Source organism: Cololabis saira, chromosome 4 (genome assembly GCF_033807715.1).
Source record: "Cololabis saira isolate AMF1-May2022 chromosome 4, fColSai1.1, whole genome shotgun sequence".
In the NCBI taxonomy this organism is placed as follows: domain Eukaryota; kingdom Metazoa; phylum Chordata; class Actinopteri; order Beloniformes; family Belonidae; genus Cololabis; species Cololabis saira.
This window is the reverse complement of record NC_084590.1, coordinates 32720030-32743485: the sequence shown is the minus strand read 5'-3', so window position 1 is coordinate 32743485 and position 23456 is coordinate 32720030. Positions and strand designations below refer to the sequence as shown.

The window sequence follows — 23456 nt, the reverse complement described above, 5'->3', positions numbered from 1 at the left end:
GGACCATGTGAATAAACAATCTGTTAATGCTGCCCGAACCGGAATGTGCACCCATGCATGGCATATATCGTTGGATGCGTCTCCATCGTGCCTCGATGGGCATTACTTTTCTCAGTCAAAAGTGTTACCGTGGCAACGCTAGATGCCAAAAAGCAGAAAAAAAGGCAAAAATTCAGACGCTTATTGCTTGGTCGAACTTTATCGTAGAGACATCGTTCAAACTTTCAAACACTCGGCCCGATTGTCCCTAACGCTACGTACAACCTCATTATGCTAATTATTACAGTTTTTGCGATATTGGCCTTTCATTTTTTTTTTTATTTCTGTTTGAATTTGGACGCTTGTTGCTAGGCAACAGGTTATCGTAGAGACATCGTACAAATGTCCCCTGACTCGGCACGCTGTGGACTTCAACATACTCAAATTTCATGAAGCTGGCATTTAAGGAAATTTTATGTCAAAATCCAGGCCAAATGGCCCCATTCATTCAAATGGGGTTTTGTACCATGGTGAAAAAAAAACCTATCCGTTAACGTAGCCTGAACCGGAACATGCTCCCATGCATGGCATACATCGTTGGATGCGTCTCCATTGTGCCTCGATGGGCATTGCTTTTCTCAGTCAAAAGCGTTACCGTGGGGACGCTAGACGGCAAAAAGCGCGCCCCATTAATAGCTATTGGGAGCACAGGAATGAATGAAATACAACCGTAAACACCTCAAACTGACATAAAACCGCCCCCAACACAAACACTGCAGCCCCAAACCAGAGCAGCGAGAGGGCTCGAATGGGCGGTAGGGCATGCCCATATCAAAATTTCCAGAAATTTTCTAGTTATTATTATTGTTATTATTATTATTATGATTATTATTATTATTATTATTATTATTATTACTATTATTATTATTCTGTGTAGACTTATGATACTTCATTTGTTTTTTTGTATATTTTATTCTGTTAAAAGGTGGGCAAAATAAGCTTTATGCTTCAAGCCCAGACCTTTTCGGTCAAATCACAATGTTGACCAGGGAAAAACCTGTGTTATCTTGTTTATTGATTTTTAATTTTTGTTTGTGATTGACCGAAATAAATATTTACTACTACTACCATTCAGCGCAAGTTCCTCCGCTCCATTGAAACTGGAGGATAATAATAATAAAGAAAATTAAAAAAAGAAACTGGACTATTAAGCGACTCTGTGAAATTTCAGATCCTGCCCTACCTCAGCGTAGTGAAAATAGCAGACGAGGAACTGATTGAGAAAGTAAATGAAGCTTCAAGGCTTGAGAGTGAGAGACAGGAGAAGAGGAAAAGATTAACTATGGCTAGGAGCCCTAAAGTACAGGAGCTTCAATCTGAAATACAAACTGACCCTGCACCTGCACAAAGCCCCCCTAAGGAGCCCAGCTCGCCAGTTGCAGTGAAAAAAGTGAGAGGAAAAGATACTAAACAGGAGAGCATAAATACACAGCAGATCATGGAGGAGCTTCGTACAGAGATGAGGCAGATGTTTCTCACAGCAATGGAGACAAGTCACCGCCCTTAGGGACCAAGGCAGAGAGAAAGGGGCTGTCATAAATGCAGAGAAGAGAAGGTGGGTGAAACATTGTTTCAAATGTGGGTTAGAGGGCCACTTCTCTCGTGGATGCAGGGGGCAAGGATTCCTGTCAGGAAATGGGCGAGGGCTACCGAGACGGGACAAACGGTAGCCCACAATGAAGCGTCCTCAAATCAGGCAGTGCCGACCAAACACACAATTCTTTCACCACCAGCAGCTGTGGCAGAGGTAACTGAAAACGCTGCAACTGTAAGTGCCATCCATTAACTAACCCCCATACGACAATCGCAGCTAGTGAATCTCGTAGGAGGCAGATGTAAAGTGAACTGTTTTTTTGACAATCATCCTGTTAAAGTGTTGTGGGACTCTGGGGCTCAGTCGTGTATTATAAATGAGCCATGGCGCCAGCAGCACCTGCCCCACACTTTCATTTGGCCCATATCAGAGATTCTTGGGGAAGAGACACTGGAAATTTTTGCTGCCAATGACACGCCCATCTCTTATGTGGGTTGGATTGAGGTTTGCTTCCGGCTGGAAGATGATCCCCACCAAACAAGTCACCTACAAGTGCCAATTCTTGTGTCTGATGATCCAGCAGTCGCCACGGACCCCATCATAGGCTATAATGTCATAGAGGTCATTATCAACAGAAAAGAGGGGAAAACTAAAGCTGGAAGGAAACAACTTGCACATCCGGGGCCTCATTTATGAAAGAGTGCGCAGGATTCATACTAAAAGTGCACGTAAAGCCAAAAGCCGAAAATTGTGGGTGCAAAAAAAAATCTGGATTTATAAAACCCTGTGCACGCACACTTGCACGCAATGTTCGGTTTATAAATCACAGTCCAGCTGGAAGGTTGCGCAACTGAATTCGGCTCATATCCCGACCGCTACACGCCCACTCCATACCATAAATGGGGAATGCAAAGTAGTATTTGCATATGAATGAGCCTGCTGAGCATGTGCAGCGGCTTCCTGCAGCCTGTTTGGGCGTCAGGATAAATGAGACGTGTCGAGCCACCGTGCCACTAAATTTCACGGAGACTGAGATCGAGATGTTGTGGATGAGGTGGAGACCAGGAAAACAACATTATTTGGTGGTCACAGTAAAAGTATAAATAGTATATAAATAGTATTAAATAAAGCGAGTGAAAATAAAACGCAGTGAGGCTCAGCCTGTAATTGCAAATCATCAAGACACTCTGTGCGAAGACGTGACGGGAGCCCTGCTCCCCCTCCTCCCCTCCCCTCTCCCCTCAGTGCTGCTCAAGGCTGATTTATGGTTCCGCGTTAAATCGACGCAGAGCATACGGCGTAAGTTACGCAGTAATGCGCACCGTTCAGTGCGCGTCGCTGCGTAACCTACGGCGTAGGCTCTGTGTCGATTTAACGTGGAACCATAATTTAGGCATAATTAGGCTTAACTAATGTGTGCATGTGTGACAGACGTGCATGGGACAATTGTGAAATACGGAATAAACTGTGTTCCGTATTGGTTCAATACAGAACGCAACTTTTATTTCAAGGGACGGGTGGCGAGCCCACTCACCGCGGCTGCAGCTCCAGCAGCAGCTGAGCATCCTGACTGACGCTGTGATGGTGATGGTGATCTGTGATGGTGATGGTGACATTAGAGACATTCAGAATAATGGACCGAAACCTGTATGGCGACCTTGGACAGTTGAGGCAATGCGTTAGATTAGACACTTGGGAAATGTCAGGAGACATTTAAATTTGTTGGGGTGAGTGTGACCCTTATATTATTGTTGGGTGTTCTGTTTCCACTATCTTGTCTTTTGTAAAACAGAGTGTACACTCCAGATCAAAACAAAACAGCAAAGCTCCTAAATTCATACGTCAGGAGGTCTGACGTCATATTACAGTACCGCGAAAATGCACCATTGTGTGAGACTGAAACACTTCTGTCACATTTTCTATACAGTGCTGAGAAGACCTGCAAATAAAGATACAATTTAATGTTCACCTGGAAGAAAGAGAACATTCTTTTATCTAGTCTAACATATGCGCTATCCATACTAATTACGGAGAAATGTTTTAGTATGGATTGATGGACACTAGCTAAGCAGAAACCTCCCACAATGCAATGCAGCAGTGTTTGGTTGCTAAGTGCTGCGCAGATACGTATATGTCATAAGTATAATATTAAGTATAATAATATTTGTATATAATATTAATATTATAATATTCATATTATATAATGTCATCTTGTTTCGGCCAGGATTAACGGGAAAGAGCGGAGCGGTGCACTGCTACTGCTGCTGTGACAGGAGTTGTTACCATGGTGACAACTCCCCCTCCCAACGGCAGGAAGTGCCGTGTGGCTCTGAGTAGTACGTCCAAATTAATGCATACTACTGATATTTACTCAAAAGTGTGCCAAACTTAAGTATACTTTTTGAGTATATACATTTTAGTATGGCATTTCAGACGCACCGTAAATGACTGTTTTGATGTCTTCCAGTCAGGTTTCCGGCCACATCACAGCACCGAGACAGCTCTAGTAAAGGTCCTTAATGACATCTGCTCCAATACTAGTGACAACATTTCCATCTTGGTCTTACTAGATCTCAGTGCTGCTTGGTTGATCATAACATCTTGATAGACTGGTTGAAAAACTTGGTGGGACTTTCTGGCACAGCACTTACTTGGTTGGAGTCCTATCAAAATGAATATTTGTGTCTTTAGGTAACTACAAATCAGAGCTAACAAAAATAACGTGGAGATCTCCAAGATTAAATTATGGTGCCACTGTTTTTTAACATCTACATGCTCACACTCGCTCAAATCATGAAAGAAAACAAAAATAATGTGTTACCATAACTATGCAGAGGACACACAAATCTATATAACCATCTCGTCAGGAGACTAATCCAATTCAAACACTGATCAAATGCATTGATCAAATGAAAGAGTGGATGTGGCAGAGTGAGGACAAAACGGAAATAATAGAGTTTGGAGCCAAGGAACAAAGATGTCAGCACCCAGCTTCAAGCAGTGAAGCTAAAAACAAATTGCCAAGCCAGAAATCTGGGAGTGGTTCTGGACACTAAGACAGTAGTGATGTCAGCCTATTATCACCTAAAGAACATATCTAGGACAAAAGGACTGATGTCTTAGCAGGAAAAACTTGCCCATTCTTTTATCTTAAGTAGACTGGACTACTGTAACTCTGTTCTCACGGGTCTCCCTAAGAAAGTCCATGAAACAGCTGCAGTTAGTTCAGAACGCTGCTGCCTGAGTCCTCACTAAGACCAAGAGAGTGGACCATGTAACTCCAGTTCTTAGGTCTTTACACCGACTTCCTGTCTGTCACAGAATAGATGTTACAATCCTGCTGGTTTATAATGATTTATAAATATCTGAATGGTCTAGGACCAGAATAGATCTCTGACCTTCTGGTCCATTATGAACCAACCAGAACCCTCAGGTCGTCAGGGTCATGCTACCTTTCTGTACTAGAGTTAGAATCAAACACGGTGAGTCAGCGACCAGGTTTTATGCTACTCAACTGTGGAAAAACAAACTCCCAGAATGCATCAGTGCTGCTGAAACTCATTTGCTTTAGGTCGAGGTTGAAAACCTTTTTATTTACTGCTGCATTACTGTAATCTACCACAATGCACTACATTGTGGTAGATTACAGTATTGAGCATTTCTTCCATTTCATTTATATTATACATTTTTAATCTATGTATGTCTATCTTTAAATCTACTTTTAAACTCTTTTACTTTTTAATGCATCTTTTATTTATTGGTTTTTATGTAAAGCACTTTGAATTTTGTTGCTCGTAAAATTATTAATGGAAATACACTTGCCTTACCTCATTGTGTGAAAATACAGACAAAAATATATATTGGACCTCAGGTATCAGGTCAATTTATACAAGTCCCACAAAAAAAAAATAAGATGAGCATATGCTTACTTATGACTCTTCACATTATCTGATTTATTTATTATTTATTTATTTATTTATTTCTTATTTCACAAGAAAAAAGCTGGTAGTTTTTAGTTTAAAAACAATTCTTATTCACAGCAGCTACAATAGACAGTTTTATACAGGTCATTTTGTTGGGAACAATAAGATGACCCATATAAACATGCACGCGTGATGAGCTTATGGCTTTAAAATGTCTTTGCACTATCTTGACTAGTTTAATAAGGCTGTAAACTCGGACCATTGTTTGTGTTGTGCAGAGGTTGTTTACAGAAAATCCCTGGTCTTGGTCGTGGCAAGAATCAGTTTAGTCCAGTTTTGAAAGTGCATCTTCAGCACAGAATCTCTTGCTTTGTACTTTGTATTGTGTCTGAACATCTACTCAGTATCCAAATAAAATCCTCCACACATTCTGTAATGTCCATCTCTGCAGTACCGCTTGTCATCTTTCTGTCTGAAAGACATAGCCCCCACAGGACCATTAGGCTCTGAAGGGTCAGGTAACTTAAAATAAATTGTGGATTATGACAACTATTTATTCTTTGCAAACAACCTCTGACTCCTTTTGGTATGGGTTTTGGTCTTTGCAGCCCAGTTATATGCACAAATTAAACTATATCACATTACCTGGTAAACCTGCGTGAAGCTGGCCCCCCACCCCACGCAAAACGAAAATATTCTCGTTTTATTGTTTGTGCTGCGTTAGTGCTGGTTTGTGCAGAAATAATTTTTGTTTGTGCTGATTTAGTTTTGAAGATATCACGTTATTTTTCAAAGATCATTCTAAGTTCACGCAGCCCCCCCGACTTTGTCCAAAATTGACCAAACTGGTCTAGTTTGTTTGTGCTGCGTTAGTGCAGCTCCAAACTGCTTCATTTCGTGTTATTTCAGACCCAACATCATAACTGTTTGATACAAAATTAAATCCTGACTGGAGAGAATATATTACTAATCAGCATGTACAAGCAAAACAGAGGAGCGTGTGGAATAAAGAAAAATAGGAACAAATGGTATATGGTCAGACTGCAGATGAGAAAAATTTAAAAAAAGAAAGAAAGGAAGACAAAAAATGCTAGGTACTAAATCTTCTTTTTATGATAGTAATGTTTGCACTGTAACAAAAAGATGCATCATGATTCGAAGCATTTGCTGCAGAAGAGAGGGGTGGAGTAGAGTTGAGTGGTTCACATCACCTTCTTAAACTGCCTGCTGTGATGAAAGCTATGAAGTGAAGGCTGAAAACAGTGTAGTGCTACTGTAATACTGCAGTATCTTTCGTGAAGAGTCTGCTTGTAAAAACAAAGGCATATTACGTGTCCTATGGTTCGTCGATAGCTTTTTCTCAATCTTTGACTCAACTTCAGTTACGTGATTCTTTCATATATAACAGTGCTAAAGTCAATGATGCACTTCAACTATTCCAATCAATACCGCTCCTCTTTCAGCAGGAGACGTGATTAGCCGAACCTGCTGCAACTCTTCTACTATTTCTTTCCATCAGCACAGGAAAACACTCAGAGACACTTACTCTAAACAAACAGCACACACAAATACACTCACTATGATCACGGGCACCTGAATTCACACACACACGCTCCCTTGAACAGTATGGGGAAAATTAGAAATTTGAGCTGTGCTCCAAGTGGCACTCAGCGAAAACCAACTAGTGAATCAGCAATAACATAACAGCATCAGGCTTTAAGTAAAGAAGGGGAGGATGGTGGAAAAAAATCTAGAAAAATCCCCAAATCATTGTTTTGTTTTTGAGGTATCAGAGTGAGGAAAATTGTGATCCGAGCTGTCATCTCTCCTTCTCTGGGAAAGTCTTTTAGCTCTCACCTGAAATCTCTCTTAACAACTGTTTTCTCTTAACTGTTTATCTGAAATGTGAATTTCTTTAAAACCTTTACCACCAAAAGTGGTACTCAAGTGATTTAGAGACTCACTCGTTTGATGTTATATAACATTTTTGACTTAGATGGTTGCGCTCATGATGGGGACTAAGCTCTCGTTTGCTTTTAAAGAAGACATATTGTGAACAACTCCAAAATATCCCAGCTGTATAAAATAGCTTTGGGGAGGCAAAGTTTAAGACTCCCTGTTGTTTGGGAAGAGAACCTACAGTTGTTTCTTGCTGTTCTGCGGCTCAAAGCCTATGGTGACTGTTATATAATACTACTGACTTCCAAAGATGAAAAAGAGGGAAATGAAGAAAAGCCAGTGTTTGGATCTGTCTCATGAAACCAACTGCTCTAAACAGAGCTGTAGAGACCTTTTGAAGAGGAAGCTGTGGTACCTTTTCTCATTTAGGCCAAAACTTGTCACGCACTTCATAGGATCTTCATAAAAGTATGTCTCGGAGCAATCAGTTCAACTGTGTATCTGCCTGCGAAACAGAACTGACATCATTTTGTTGACTAAAACAGTAGTTCACAAATAGAAAGAATTAAATCTTATTTTTTTTATTTATCTTTTTATGCACGGGGAGGTTAGTCATTAAAAAAAAATGTTTGTTTGATTAACACTTACAGATGGGTTATCCCAGTGGATATAGTCTGCTTCCTGTTGGCTTGCATGCAAACGTGGCTCTGGGTTTAGTCTTTATGTGCTCTTACAGAACAGAATAGTACACATACACACCCTCAAAAGAGCCAGAATTGAAAAACTAGGCATGTTTAGGGGGGACAGTGGCAAAGTTAGATTCATGATTCAATGCAGACACAAGGCCGTACATCATACTTTGTAAAGTGGGTGACAGAAGCTGCAGTTATTGGATCAGCTCTGCTTCATTAAGTCTCCACACGCCATAGACTGCTGCTAATGCCTGTGGACACAGAGAGACAGAAGAAAGGGGAGGGCGATGGCGGGGATTTGAATAGGAAAGTGAGGACAAAAGCTGGGAGGAAATAAGGAGGCAAAGAAAGAAGCTGGGGACAGAGTGAATGGAGGGGCAGGAGCAATATAGTTTTAAAAAAAGAGGCAGTGAAACACTGAAGAGCAAAGAGAGAAATGATGAACAATGGAACAAAATCCTTATTATTTTAGTCAGGCAGCTTAACATAGATGTTGATAAGAAGAGGAAACCATGCAATAAAGGGCTCATCAGAGCAAGGTGTCGCCATCACTTCCAACAGCTCACTGGATCTCTGAAGTCCATCAGTCTCTGGATTCACTTTTGCTGAATTATGAAACCTGAATAAAGACTCAAGAGCAATAATCTAAAATGGTGAAAATAAAACATATAATTTGTTTGAAGAATGTAATTGTATGAATGTGTACTGTAGTAACAGTAATAGTTCCATGCACACTGTGGTCGCTGCTGAACGCGGAGCTTCAATTATTAAAATAATGGCGCCATCTAAAGGCGAGATCTGGAAACTCAAGGTTTCTACAAGTGGTGTATGACTGCATAAAGATGTCAACCTTGTGAAAATGGTTTGGCTGATCAGTAGTTTCCTTTTCACAACTTGCTTATAAGATCTATCTTCAACCTGAGATAATTCTCAGCAAAAATAGTCAGGCAGGCTTAAAATTATAGAAAAAAATGAGGCTAAATAGACTATGCTGCTGCTGCCAGACTTCTCAGAATTACAAAGTATTTTCTTACAGTTCAATAAAAAATAAAGAATAGATAAATTAAAAAGTGCAGCCAAAGCTCAGAGAGACGAGCCACACATCTCTATCTCAATTAAAACCGTTGCTCTTAATTAAAAGCTTCAGTGGGCAGGACAAAGTGACAGATCATACAGAGTTATCCGAAAACGGTGGGAAAAATCTAAAATAAGTCTGTAACACATACGACCAAAGATTTTATTCATTAATTATACTTATTTGAAATTAAGCAAAATCTTCAGACTTTCAAAATGCAGAAACACTTTACTGGAGGCATAATTTATGTGTATTTGCATTAGCAGTAGCTTCACTCGCAGCTGTGCATCCTCAGCTTTAATTAAATGCTAAATATGCTTTTAAATGCATATAGATCTATGATTACAAATAATGATTTTATGATTCTGAAAGTGTAATCCAGCTGAGTATAGATCGTCATGGTCCCCTGACCAAGGGCCTTCTCAGTGTAGAGATATCAGCATCTGCTGGCAAGCTTTCTAGTTTCCATTCAATTTAACATAACATTGTTAAATTGGGCACAGATAGATTACTTGTTGTTCCTACTTTTATCACAAATATATATCAAGCTGCATAATTGATGGATTTCCACACTGTTATGTGACACTAACTCTCCGTTTATGCTTCCCTAACTGATGATTCATTAAATACTGAATTAATATGAGCCAGTGTTTGACTCATTTTCAACATATTGCTTTCTAGCCTGATATCAAACACCACTGACATGTCTGTAGCCTGAACTAGCAGCCCATTTGCTCAAGAGAGACTGAATTTGAAACTATCATCTTGATTGTACACACATATATAGTATATATATATATGTATATATATATATATATATATATATATATATATATATATATATATATATATATATATATATATATATATATATATATATATATATATATATATATATATATATATATATATACATATGGGCCCTGTTTTAACTTTTAAATATTGTACAATTTTTAAACATGTAAAGAATTTTGTGCTACATATAATGTATGAAAAGTGCTTTATAAATAATGTTTGATTAATTGATTGATTGAATACTGCAAAAACTCTAAGGACACTTAGGAGGATGCATTATTTTGTACAAATGTAGCCAACAGTACATGTATTGGATTAAAAGTACAGTGGTTATTTGAAACACAGCTATGGGCTGCTCAAGAGAAATGTCATTCAAGGGCATGTCGTCTCTGTTTTTTGCTAATTGGACTCAACAGTGATTCACTTCCAAGATGCAGTTTGATGTTATGAGATACTATGCACCAACCTTAATGGATATACCTACAACAATGCAACACAATTTAAAAAAAAAAATATATATATACGTATATATATATATATATATATATATATACACGTATATATATATATATATATATATATATATATATATATATATATATATATATATATATATATATATATATATCTTTGACATTACAATAAAACTGCTCATTACTAATTCCATTCTATGATTAACTTTGAAAACTTTTAAAAGTTTAAATGCAAATAAAGAGCAGATTGTATATATCACTTTTGACTTGAAAGTCAATATAAAATTAGACTGTTGATTTGTGTTGTGTAATCTGTGCGTTGGAAAGGATCTGTGAAGAGTTATGAGTAGGAGCCAGCCGAGAAAAAAAGAAGAAACAACGGAAGGTTAAGGAAAACAAATCTGAACCACTGCAGGATAGGAATAAAATGAAAAAAGTGAGAGAGACAGAGACTGAGCGTGTCAGAAAAACTTGGAGAGAAATACGGTAAAGACACTGAAGGGCTGGCAGGGAATAAAGAAAAGCAAGGAACAGTAAATACTGGAAGGAGAAATTAGTAAAAAGATGCAGGTGTGTCAGGACCAAGGTGTGAAAGCTAAACTAAAAGTCCAAAGAAGAAACTTCTTCAAAATAAAGCAGAGAAGATGCAACAAAATATACACAGAGTCACCTAAAGAGCCATTCATACAAATAAATGACGAACGTTAAGCAAATTCTTCATCAGTTCATTTTTACATTTTTATTCAATTTTTTTTTTTTATTCGTAACAGCAAGAATCAAATATAGCAATGCAGGCCCCATGAAAAAATTAAAGAAGGACTTTGCTCTTAAGTATACACAACCATCACAGTTGGCACAGCACTCCACCAGTTATATTAACTACCCTTCATGAGTTATTGCATGATAATATAGTTAATAAAACCAAAGCAAACACTTTTCAGTCAGCTTCCAAATGTACCACGCCCCACATGTTTGTCATATTTCATTCTGGTGTTTATATTTTATGGCTTTAGACGGTTGCAATCAATAGCGTTCATCCTCTACAGGTGCTTCCCAGATATGGCGGCTGCCATGCAAACATGAGACATCCTTTCAGGGGGCCTGGAACAGTAAAACAAGCAGCAACAAACGGCAGCAGAGGACAGAGTACATCATCTCAGCACTACAAGCATTGAAAACAAATCAATGAAAAAAAAGGAACAAAGGAAAAGAGTTCAGTTTACATTATATCATAAATGTAAACATGCATGCTCGAAGAAGATGAAAAAATGACTAAAACTATCAAGGCAAAATTTAAGGCAAACCACAGAGCTGGACTCCAGTTTGTAGTTATTCTTAAATGCCGGATGTTGAACTACATTCCTGTTTGGTCACTTTCATCTACCTGAAGCACAGCTTACATCAACATAAAGAACATTTTCATAGCTATGGTGTTTGTGTTGCATGTATTTTAACTCTCCAAGTGGTGAAACATTATTGAGTATAGTCTCTGTATTTTATCTTTTTTTTTTTTTAAATAAACCACTATTCTATTTTTGTATTTTCATATATATATTTTATTCCATTACATTGATAGAATATTGTATACTGTAAATACATCTTTCTGTGTAAATGTTTTCTTATTCAGTATTACTGTGTTATGATTTTTTTTCTCCTTTTTTTTAAACTGTATATGTATTTCCTTTAACATGCATTCCTCACTGGATATGGGGAAGAGACAGGACGTGTTGTGATTGGTTGGTTGGGCCTGTGAGGGCGTGGCCACACCCGTCCGATGCAGGCAGGTTTCGGGGACCAGACAAACCCAGTCAGGCCCTTAAGCTGGAGGGCAGTGGACGCCTCCTCCGGAAGGTTACCTGGCAAACTACAAGCTGCTGACAAAAAAGAAGAGCAACACTTGGCCTTTCCTGAAAGGGGTAGGAGAGTGAGAACTCGGCGCCCTTTTTATGCAAGCAATTTTGTTCAGCCGTTTTTTGTTATCCTAGCAAAATTCCTTGTCATTATAGACGTTATTTTTTATTCAAAATAAGATCTCAATATACACGATTCTCTCTCTTTTTTGACTATGTACAGAAGTGCAAAAAAGTCAACCTTTATCACCTTTATCACCCCACCCTTGTTTGTTGTTTGCAGTTGGCAGAGCGCGGAGACTCAGTTCGCTACTCGCCACGTTCACCTCGACCCCGCCAGCAACGCCCATAAAAGTGATTAAATATGCAGCTTGATTTCCAACATGGCCCAATTTCCAGGGAGAGTAGAAATATTAAAACAATAGTTACTATTTGAAATGGATACAGTAGAAAATAACATCTTTACTCTAAACATCTAAGAACTAGATTTTTTATAATAGCTTTTTTTTTTCTTATTTGACTAGTTACAAACCTTACAATCATTAAAATATTACTCAGGTATTGGCGATGGTTGCCAAAGTGACAACGCAGCCTCTCTGTTCTATTATTTCATCACTGTTAGATACTCATATAAAACATCTTTGTTCAAAGAACACAAAAAAGACCAGAGAAATGAATATATGCATACGGTTCAACAATATGCATAACATAGAAAATATTGAGTTTACAATCATAATCATACTAAAATTAACATTACATGGAATTTCAGGAAACTGTGCATGAAGAACACACAAACACACACTGTACCTTACGTTCATTATTATAAAGATAAATAGAACAGGCAAAACTAAAAATCTGAACTAATATCAAAACATTTTCCAAACAAAACAAAACACTCCTTGTCTAAGAAAAGAGAAGAAGAAGGAAAAAAACTACAAGAAAGTTAAGAAAACACAGACAGAAAAAGGTGACGGTTACGTAGTGTTCCGTGTGTGTTAATATGGCGTGGATTAGGCAACTGGATGGTTCAAAATGGCATGTTGCATTGTGCTGACTCGATGGTACATTCTAAGGCTTTGGATGAGTAATACAATCGTTTTACGATTCTCGCCACGTTCCCTGTTTTATCCACCAATTAAATATGCCTGAAGAACACCAAAAACACGACAAAATAATCCTAGAGATCTACTTTAAACACACGGACCTTCTTTGGGGCTACTCATTTCCGCACTTCACCCCCGCTAGTCTACCCATAAACACCTACAAACAGTGACACAAAAATGACTTTGGCTGACTATCTGGAAAAAAACCCCCAAAAAACCAACTACCCAGCTCTCAGGTATTAAACAAATCTTTTTAAATATGTCGGACTATATATACACTATACTGAATCTATTTTGACAACGTGCTTTAAAATATGCATAACCACACAAAAGAAACAAACCATGTCATACGGATCACATCTCCGTCACCAGTTGCTTTGCAGATTTTCACTTCGGTCTCACAGCAGTTTAGACGCACACTCGCCCTGCGTCTTCAAAGCTAGTCATCTGAACGTGTTCATCACAGAGACAATCTTTGGTCTCTCACACAGGCCCAAACCCCCCCCCCCCACACACACACACACACACAGCTCGAAACTTCTTACGTGGGCAGGCAGATCTCTGTTAGTACAGATCCAATCACTGAATGTTTAAACCACTGCCAAAGAAAAAAGGTTCAAGAAAAAACAACAAAAACAAACGATTCAGTCAGTTGAAGATTTGGGGAAAATAATGTAATAATCAACGGGAATCATGAGGCCGGACACACATGCTGTCCGAAAGAGAAAACAGACGTCTTAAAGGGAATCGTTGAATTTAACAATTTGTAACACTGCTGGAATACCGTTCATGTATTTTTGAGATGTATGGCACTTTTCAGGGATGCCTGCGAGGTTAAAGACATGTGCTTAAGAGATAGAAAGGTAGGCTACAAAGGTTTGAAAGACACCTCACAGACATTCAGTTGCTAGTTGGCCTCTGAGTGCGCTCATGTAACGTCCCTTCTTACTGGTTTAACAAAATAAAATCAGAAACAAACCACTGTGCATGCATATGTCATTCAGTCAGATTATTTGTTTCTTTTACCTCAACTGAAAATAGAAGGTGCATCTCTGTGTAAACAAATGAAGACATTTAGGTTAAATGCCAAATACCAACGAATAAACAAACAACACATGATTCTTGGTCAGTGGACGTACCGATTCAGCCGGTTTTCCCAACGACTGCTCCGCACATTTATCTCATGATAACATTCAAAATGTGTCTGGTGGATAAAGGTTAGTCGCCTCTGCAGAATGAGAGGCAGTCTTTAATGTAATGATGTTCTTTTCTGTTGTGTGACAGTGTGCGTGAAGTACAAGTGAAAATATTTCTAACAAACTGTGCCTCCTGTGTTAACATGCAGATTTATTCCGAACCAGTCCAGATTTGGTTTTCCATTCTTCTCTGGATTTTACAGGCATGAAGGGTGACTGCTCATCTTGGACTTGACACCAGCACGCTCTAGTTCCATCTGGAGAGGTTCACGGAGAAAAAACAATTAGATATGGACAATCCTCCACGAGCCGATCAGCAGACACCAACACTGATAATGGACAGTTGAGTAAAAGCATTTTTTCGAATGTTTACTGTAGATTCAAATTCTTGTTTTTGCTCGTTACATTTAAAATAAAGAGATTAAAGAGATCGCATAGTTTTCTATGTCACACAGAGGTTTAGCGCCGTCTTAAACTAAACCTCAGCTGATGAGTGATTTGCACGGGACTATTATTATTACCAGAGGACCTGCAGTGATTTGTAATAATTACAAAGGACATCTGTGATATTAATCCAGTGTGCCATATCTGTGATCTGTGAAGTAAAAAGTCTATTGCAAAATGCCACCCATATTCCAGCAAACACAGAGGCCATGGGACGGAAACGTAATCCCGTACAAATATACACAGCTGTGATTCAGTGATTTGCAGGGTGGGGATCTTCCAGTAGGATATGCGAGTCGTGGTGGATATAGTGATATGCGTCATGGTATTAGTCTGAATCCACCGCATATAACCCAGTGATTATATATTTTTGGCAGCTAAAAATAAAAACATTAGTCAGCATTGCCTGTCCGTCAGAGGATAGACTTTAAAGTTGTGATGCTGGTCTATAAGGCCGCGTTCAGACTGCAGGCAAATATCCGATTTTTAGCCCATCCAGATTGAAACTGGATGACTCTTTTGAAGTCTGAACAGTCCCAAACCGCATGATATCCGATTTTTGCAAACCAGATGGAAACCACCTCCGGGAGGTAGTTTCATATCCGATCCATATCTCATTTGGGCAGATGCTTCGCAGTCTGAACAGCTCCAAACACTCAGATCGGATATGACTGTCCCAGACGCTCCAAACCACCCGCCCATTTCCAGTTGTGGAGCTACTCATCCTTTCACAGAGAGCATGTACAATCTCTGATGTCACGTCAAAAACTATTATTTGTAGTTTGAGTGTTGCAAATTCACATTACAAATCATGTTTTAATAGCAGAAAAAAAGACCGCATTTCCACGTAGGTGCGGGTCGCCGCGTACCCTACGCCGTAGGCTCTGCGTTGGTGTAACGCGGAACCATAAATCAGCCTTCAGTCGCGCTGTGAGCCTGAACCTGCAGCCCGTCAGCCCCTCTCCTCCTAGGAGGAGAGGTTATGGAGCGGGGCTGCCAGTTATTAATTGCTGGTTCGTTTTGTTACTCTGAGCTTTGTTGGTTGGTTTGTTAGTTTGCTGGTGGTTTTGTTCTGAACACCTTTCTCTGTTTCTCATTTTGCTGGGACGCCGGGTCCCTCCGCCGATCACATAACTTTTGCTGTATGCGTTCATGTTTATGTCTAAAAATGATGCGCAGTGCCGACCCAATCAGAAACGGTACAGATATTTTGGGATTTTTTATATATATAAAAGAAATACATGACTTCACACAATACACGCGCTGGGTGACGCCTCCGCTCCGACGTCGTTGCTACGGCAACCCGTCAGATCAGTCAATGATGTGACCCAGTCTGAACAGAGCCATATCCGATATGGACACTTGCTAAAAACAGTGTGGACAGTCAGCCCTGAAAATCGGATATGAGAAGGAATCAGATATGAATCAGATTTGCCTGCAGTCTGAACGCGGCCTAAGGCTCTGGATGGTCCAGGACCAAAATACATTAGTGACCTTCTCACCCAGTATGAACCTTCAGGTCATTTGGATCTAGTTTTTCATCAGTTCCCAGAGTCAGAAGCAGAAGCTGCATTCAGCTTCTATGCTCCACATGTTTGGAACAAACTCCCAGAAAGCCTCAGATCAGCTGAAACGTTCAGTGTATTTAAATCCAGGTTGAAGACTCACCTGTTCTCAGCTGCATTTGAATAAAGTTCTAAACCTGCACTTTTCATTGTTTTTTTTAAAACTTGTTTAGAAACTCGATCATATTTTATCTACTGATTTTTATCAGATTTTTATTTTATTTTTTTGGTTAAATGTTAAAAATCATGCTTTTTATTTTTTAATGTCTTTGTAAAAATCTATTGTTCTTTTTTCATTCTTTTTGGTTTAAATTTTAAATCATGCTTTTTATTCATGTTTTAATGTCTGTATAGCACTTTGAATCACCTTGTTGTTGAATTGTGCTATACAAATAAACTTGCCTAGCATTAAGCTTCATGTGGAAGCCAAGAAAGAGCGAGAAGCCCAGAGCAGCAGGGGAGCGGTGATAAGATGGAGATACGCGTAGAAGGACGCAGGAGGAAACTTTCTATCATCAAGCTCAAAGCATAACCTGACAGCACAAAGGCCCTAGGCTACACCAAAAGCTCAGTTTGCATTTACCTTTGTGTTTTCTGTTACCATGGCAACTCAAGTACATAGGCATATGCCATTTTCACAATGCAGTATTCAAAGTCTATGTTAATTAAATGCAAATTGTTTAACAAAACAGGCGGCCTTGGCACGTGGGTATTAGTATCTGTCACTTAAAGTAAAATGCAGACATCGCTGATCCCATACGAATGTGCCGTACAAAACACACACAGTGGGAAGTAACTTCTGAATTAGTGTAAGTCCCCTGGTAATACCAGTCGCATGTAAACATGGTATAATCTAACAACAGTACCAATGGCACAGCAGTATTTCAAAAAACACAGACAAACGAAAAACACGATACTGAATATATACAAAAAACATTGAATATGACATCGCACAAAAGCAACATTTCACAAGCACAACTAAACAGAAACAAAACAATTTTTCACTGCATGAAACAGGTCCATGTTACTTTTGATAAGATCACGTTTTATGAAACACTGTTTTAGTTAATGTTTTGTGTGTGTGTGTGTGTGTGTGTGTGTGTGTGTGTGTGTGTGTGTGTGTGTGTGTGTGTGTGTGTGTGTGTGTGTGTGTGTGTGTGTGTGTGTGTGTGTGTGTGTGTGTGTGTGTGTGGTGTGTTGTCAAATAATGATAATTTATTATTTAAACAATCGTGTGGAACAGTTTTCTCAAAACAATTCAATCAGGTCAGTGGGCTTATTGATAATGTCTAATTTCATTTTCATTGTCATCCAGGCTCTATTATGCAAATAAAGATGTAGAGTGATTTGTTTTTTCTTTCTTTTTTAAAAACCAACCGTTAAATAGTGTGAATATGAATATATAGCGATCTGATGTGACTTGGTGAGTATGATCAGTAGATGCAGGCTCATACGCTGCATGAAAAAACGTGAAGAAATCTTTTATAGTTTTATAGAATTTTAACACTGAAACGACGGCGTAACATTTGCTACAAACTTTTAAATGAACAGGGATATTCTTTATTGTAAGCATATCTATTTTAGTCTACATAAGCATTCTTCTTTTTCTTAGATATTTCTCATAAAGAGCATTCATAGTGAAACTGAAATGGAAAGGTTTATTTACAGCAGAAGAGGAAGAGAGAAAACACTCTCCTCAGTGTCCACACATCAATGTCCCTTTTATTCCTTTTTTTATTTTTGTAAAATAATGAATCATTCAAAGTGAGTTGTGTGTGAACTCTAAATATGTTAAACAAGAAGTGAGTGGAAACTGAGTATGTGTACAAGATCCTCAAACAGCTGTGAGGGTCTCTGGGTGAGAAGTTGTGGATTTTATTGTGGAAGTGTGTGAGATGCTGAGGAAGGTTCAGTACATACTGTTCTGACTCCTACATCTGGGTCACATACTTGTGACTAGTCAGATGGTCTGCAGATATTATTGGAATCTGATTCAAAGGGGGAGAGAAATAAAGAGGGAGGGGGAGATGTTCAAGACAGGGAGAAAAAATACATCAATTGAAACAAAGACAAACAGCACTTAAACCAAAATTAATGATAAATATAAGGAAGGTGATTATGATAACAATCCCAAATGGTCATAGCAACTAGGGAATATCAGAGATGAGCTTTGTGCATCATCCATGCATTTTATTCCCCCACTAAGGGGTATATCAGAAAAACAACATTAAAAAGACATAAAGCTGATACCAGAAGTGAAATAGAGTGAGAATAGACAGGAGTGGAGCAAACCTGATTGGCTGTTGCTGTTGCAAAGGGGACACTTGTGGCAGATGTGGTGGCTGCAGACACAGTGACTGGAGAAGCACCGTGCATCATGGGTACTTGAAGGAAAGATCAGACAGGCAGTTGAACCAGAGCAGATTGAAAGGTTCTCATGCTTTACACTTAATTTCCAAGTCTGCCTAAAGAATGCTGATAAACATGAGAGACGATTGTAGATTTCTAAAAGACCTAAAGAGTATTTCCTGGTGATATTTACAGTTGTTGCATTAACAGCAAGAGCAGTGTATGAAACTAAGAATAAGAATAATATAATAAGAATCATATCTTATGTAGAGTCCGTCGGAGCAAACTGGTAATTTAAAGAGCAGTCAGAGATGTATTTATTTATTTATTTATTTATTTATTGAGTGCATTATTAACAAGATAGTTGGGTTTTATTGAAAGTACACTTAATTCCACAGCAAAAACTACAGTGACTACTACTATTCCTACAATAACAATAATTATGATAATAATAAACCACAGCAAGACCTAAATTGCTTCCATTGATTTTTATGCTACAAATAACATCTCCTCATGTTTATATATGCATTTTTTTTACCAGACAGTAAAATGAGCAACTCAAGGGGTTAGAGAGCTTGTGATTTGGGTATACTGAAGCAGGGGTGAGGTGGGGGCTTAGGTGGCAATACTGAAGCAGGAGAGCGGGTGGGTTGGTGGGGTTAACTGCAACAAGCATTTGCCGACAGACAGGCCTTTGGCACAGCATAAGGGACGAGCGTTCCATATCTTTTTCTGACCACAGAATATATATATATCCTTTATTTAACCAGGTGAAAGAAAAACACAAAGCTTCCAACTAACACAACAAAACTAAACTCAACATTCAGATTTGCAAGTCATTGTTTCAACAACCATCATGGGATGACATGTGCCATTGAGCAAAAGTCTAATAATGCAAAATGAAAAAAATGTGTCCACATTATGATGTGAGTTGAGTGAGACTAACAGGCACACAAGACTCAAGAAGTAAGGAAAGCTGGCACCTACCAACACTTGTTGCAGGTGTCATGCACAATATCGAGCCTGCCCATCATGCATTGCAGCAGGGAGTGGGGTGAATAGGAGGGAAGAGAAATCAAGACAGAGTCAAACAATGTTGAATTTGACCTAGATATGAACAAACAATGATTAAATAAACACTTTCACAAATTAGTGATTATCAGTATCCACAAAAGTAATGTTTCAGAACAATGCATGTAAAGTTACAAATGCAAAGACTTTGGATAAACTAAAAAGCTTGATGATCAAGTCCATTAGGCTTTTTAGTCATACAGCATAGTCCAAATTAAAAACGAGCGGTGGCCCCGTTTCCCCATATAGCAGCTGTTTGTACTATGAAACATTTGAATGACCTCCTTTTCTGAAAGTGAGACATGTATGAATATCTCACAGCGGAGTGTCCGTAGCAGACTATTCTTAGACTGTAAAATGAGAATATGGGCTGCAGTGCAAGATAACTATGCAGAGCCCAAAGAACAGCAGTTTCAACAGGCCGTGCATGTGTGGGTAATATATAGTACATGCACAAACATACTACACTAGGAGGAGTAATCTTCGCTCTGTATGGAGTGTCCACTTTTGGTTTTGAAATGACATTTACTGAATTTACTGTGAAATATCGACACCTATTGCACATCTGGTTCTCTGGGTTACAAAGCTGCCCTTATTATCTGATAAAATTATTCTTATCACATTGGGATTTGAGCAGATTATATATGCATACGCCAACTTTCACAGCATGTCTTAAAAAGCTCTGACTTTATTCTCTTACTTTTGCCACAAGAGCATCGTCCCTTCATCCATGCTGCCTTGGCTATAGAATATGTCCAATTAAGTACAGTACATGCAAGTTGTTCTTTTTCATGTTACCAAAAATGAAAACAAACACAGCCATTCTCTGCTGATGGCAAAACGTAATCAGGCAGTGAGAAACGTGTGATTTAACAGCAAGCACAGGCATAACACCTACAAACATAAATGAAAGAAGACTGAGACCTCACCTGATGGTATGAAGGCAGCCTGCTGCTGAAACTGCATGTTGGCCAGGGCCTGTTGGTACTGGAACATGCTCGCATTGAACATAGTGGTGGCACCGTTGGCTTTTTCAAGTGCGGGTCTCTTTGGTAAAGGAGGCAAAACGGGAGGGAGCCCCTGATGAGGTGACAACACCAAAATACAGGATGGGAGTGAGGGAAATCAAAAAAAATGGTGGCAGTGACATTCAGGACAGAGAGAAGAAAGAAATCCATTAGGAGATAAAGTTGCTCTTTAATACAGCTACTACAAATAACAGCAAAGCAAGCAGTGGACTACACTACTGCTGTCACAGTGAAACGGGACTGTGGAGGTATGTTAAAAACTGTGACGTCTATCTAGATATGGACAATAAAAACAGTACCCAGAACATGATCAGGAACCTTATTGTATGGTTTTCAGTGATAACTATGGTATTTGTTGGCTAAGATCTTAGTGACAGTGATATACACGATACAGTTGTCATTGCTGGACCATTAACAGAAATGATGTAGTTAGGAAAAGCTGCACTGCCGGCTAAAAGCCAGTTAAGTTACGACTGTCATCACACCTCTAACAATTACTCATGCAAACTGGGAAGTGACCAAATCATGCAGAGGCTATCATACAGTAGGTTATCAGACACTCAAATATTGCCAATGAATAGCTTTGAAGATTATCCAAAGGGAAATGAACTGATATGGTGAAAATGTCTGAATTTGTGACTGAAAACCATTTGGCTTTCATCTCTGACGTTTTAAATAAGATTAAAATGGGAGCTTTGTCAAACCTTTTATGCAAAAAGCAATCGTCTGCCATCAGTTCATTGCCCTTCAGAGTTTCCTCTGTTTAGGTAATTAATTACATAGTCCACTAGAATATCTAACACAACACAGCTACATGCCAAGCTAAAAGGTGAAAGATCATAGTACCAGGTCAAAGGTTGCGTCGAGGGGTCGCTTCAGTGAATTGACAGCCGACTGAGTCTTAATTAGCAGGCAGCGAGCACATGATGGCAATGGGCCAATGGGGTTCAAGCGCAATAACATAAACCAGCAAGCGGAGGTGCATCATGGGGGCAGCAGTGCAGTGGGTTGGTGAGAAAAAAAACAAACAAACAAACAAAAAAAACAAATAAAAAACAAATCATTGGAATGCAGTATACACCAATTACAAAACTGAGGCATGCACATAGGTTTACTGAAAATAACTCTGGCTTTTGATGCTATTTGGTTTTTGAGAAAATTCGATTTGATTGTTTGTTTCGTTTGCCCTCCAGAGAGAAGGAGAAGAAGTTAAGCTTTTATTTCAGTTAATAAATTCATAAATACAACCATTAAATATGTAGTAATACAATTTTGAATTTTTTGAGGGGGGGGGGGTCATTTTTCGTGGCATGGTGATGGAAGTTGTTGTGTTAGTATGGAAAGCTTTCCCAGGCTGAAAATCTGTCAGGTGAAGGTAAATGACTATGCCTCTAGTGGCAACAATCAATATTTCTGGGCATCTGGTGAATCCATCTGTTATCAAGATATTCAAAACAAGACTCAAGTGTTGTGAAAACCAATCATTATTTATATTTATTTATTCTTTACAAATGCAACAGGTGCCCGCCTAAATGTGACTGTTCAACAACACTGACTACAAATGGAAAACAAAGTAAAACTATAACGCTTCCTGTCTAAAATCTTGTCCCTTGTTCCTGACATTTGATCTTTGAGTCAATGGTGAGATTCCAGCTGAACACAGTGGCTGCAAGTACTGAAAGTGGCATCTCAGCAAAAGGCCAATTCAGTTTACTTCCAAGTTAAGACAAACTTTTCTGACAAGATCAGCTGGATTTTGGGGACTTGTTTCTCCTTAGGACACTGTCTATTCTTTCATAAATGTCCCTAAATCAATATAACTCCTATTTATTTGTTACTTTTGCCAAAATACATTTTTCATTCAGTTGCAAAAATGTCATGGTTGTAGAAAAAGTTAACCACGTCCTTCAGTACTTCAGACACACCGGAGGAAAAAAATATTGTTTTATTGTGTTTGCTTGAAGAATGAATTTCAAGCCACTTAAAATGTATTTTTTGGATATTGTGGATTTTTATTTGTTGCCATGACAACTTACCTGTGGAATTTACACTTTTAAACTAAAGCGTGTTATAGTGTTTTAATTATCTTAATATTATATCATGTTCGGCTGTATCTTTTTGTATCTAATTGATGTATTTCATGCCTTTTACTGAGCTTACACTGCATTAAAAATTATTTTAGATTCTAATTGAACAGACCAAAATAAATAATTTCCCTTACACCTCATTTGTAATTCGCATGTTCCTGAAACCAAAATGTTTGTATACAAAAAGCTAATAATTACAATGTAGTATAAATCTGTATTCCCATTGTTAGATGTATTGACCATAACTGGCATGGCTGACATTAAATAAATAAGTAAAAAAACACATACTGTATAAAGGACTGATCAAGTAAAAAGATATTGTTTAACAGAGAT

The 23456-nt window shown here is 38.6% G+C and overlaps 2 protein-coding genes across 9 annotated transcripts in view; both read right to left on the bottom strand.

Annotated features, from left to right (window-relative positions):
- Positions 1-23456, bottom strand: part of LOC133441826 (neprilysin-like) — a 466475-nt gene that overhangs the window by 279556 nt on the left and 163463 nt on the right. The gene's annotated exons all lie outside the window — the stretch shown is intronic.
- The window catches only part of LOC133441820 (muscleblind-like protein 1), an 81625-nt gene continuing 69312 nt past the window's right edge, over positions 11144-23456 (bottom strand). For 6 of the 8 annotated variants that reach the window (XM_061719482.1, XM_061719481.1, XM_061719487.1 and 3 more), the window contains 6 exons: positions 21883-21936; positions 20938-21088; positions 19925-19960; positions 18881-18972; positions 18509-18576; positions 11144-14836 (listed from right to left, as the gene is read on the bottom strand). In XM_061719482.1, coding sequence (XP_061575466.1) covers positions 18520-18576; positions 18881-18972; positions 19925-19960; positions 20938-21088; positions 21883-21936 — 390 coding nt within the window. In that variant the 3' untranslated portion in view covers positions 11144-14836; positions 18509-18519. The remainder of the gene's footprint in view (positions 14837-18508; positions 18577-18880; positions 18973-19924; positions 19961-20937; positions 21089-21882; positions 21937-23456) is intronic. The other 2 variants (XM_061719485.1, XM_061719486.1) reach the window with 2 other exon arrangements.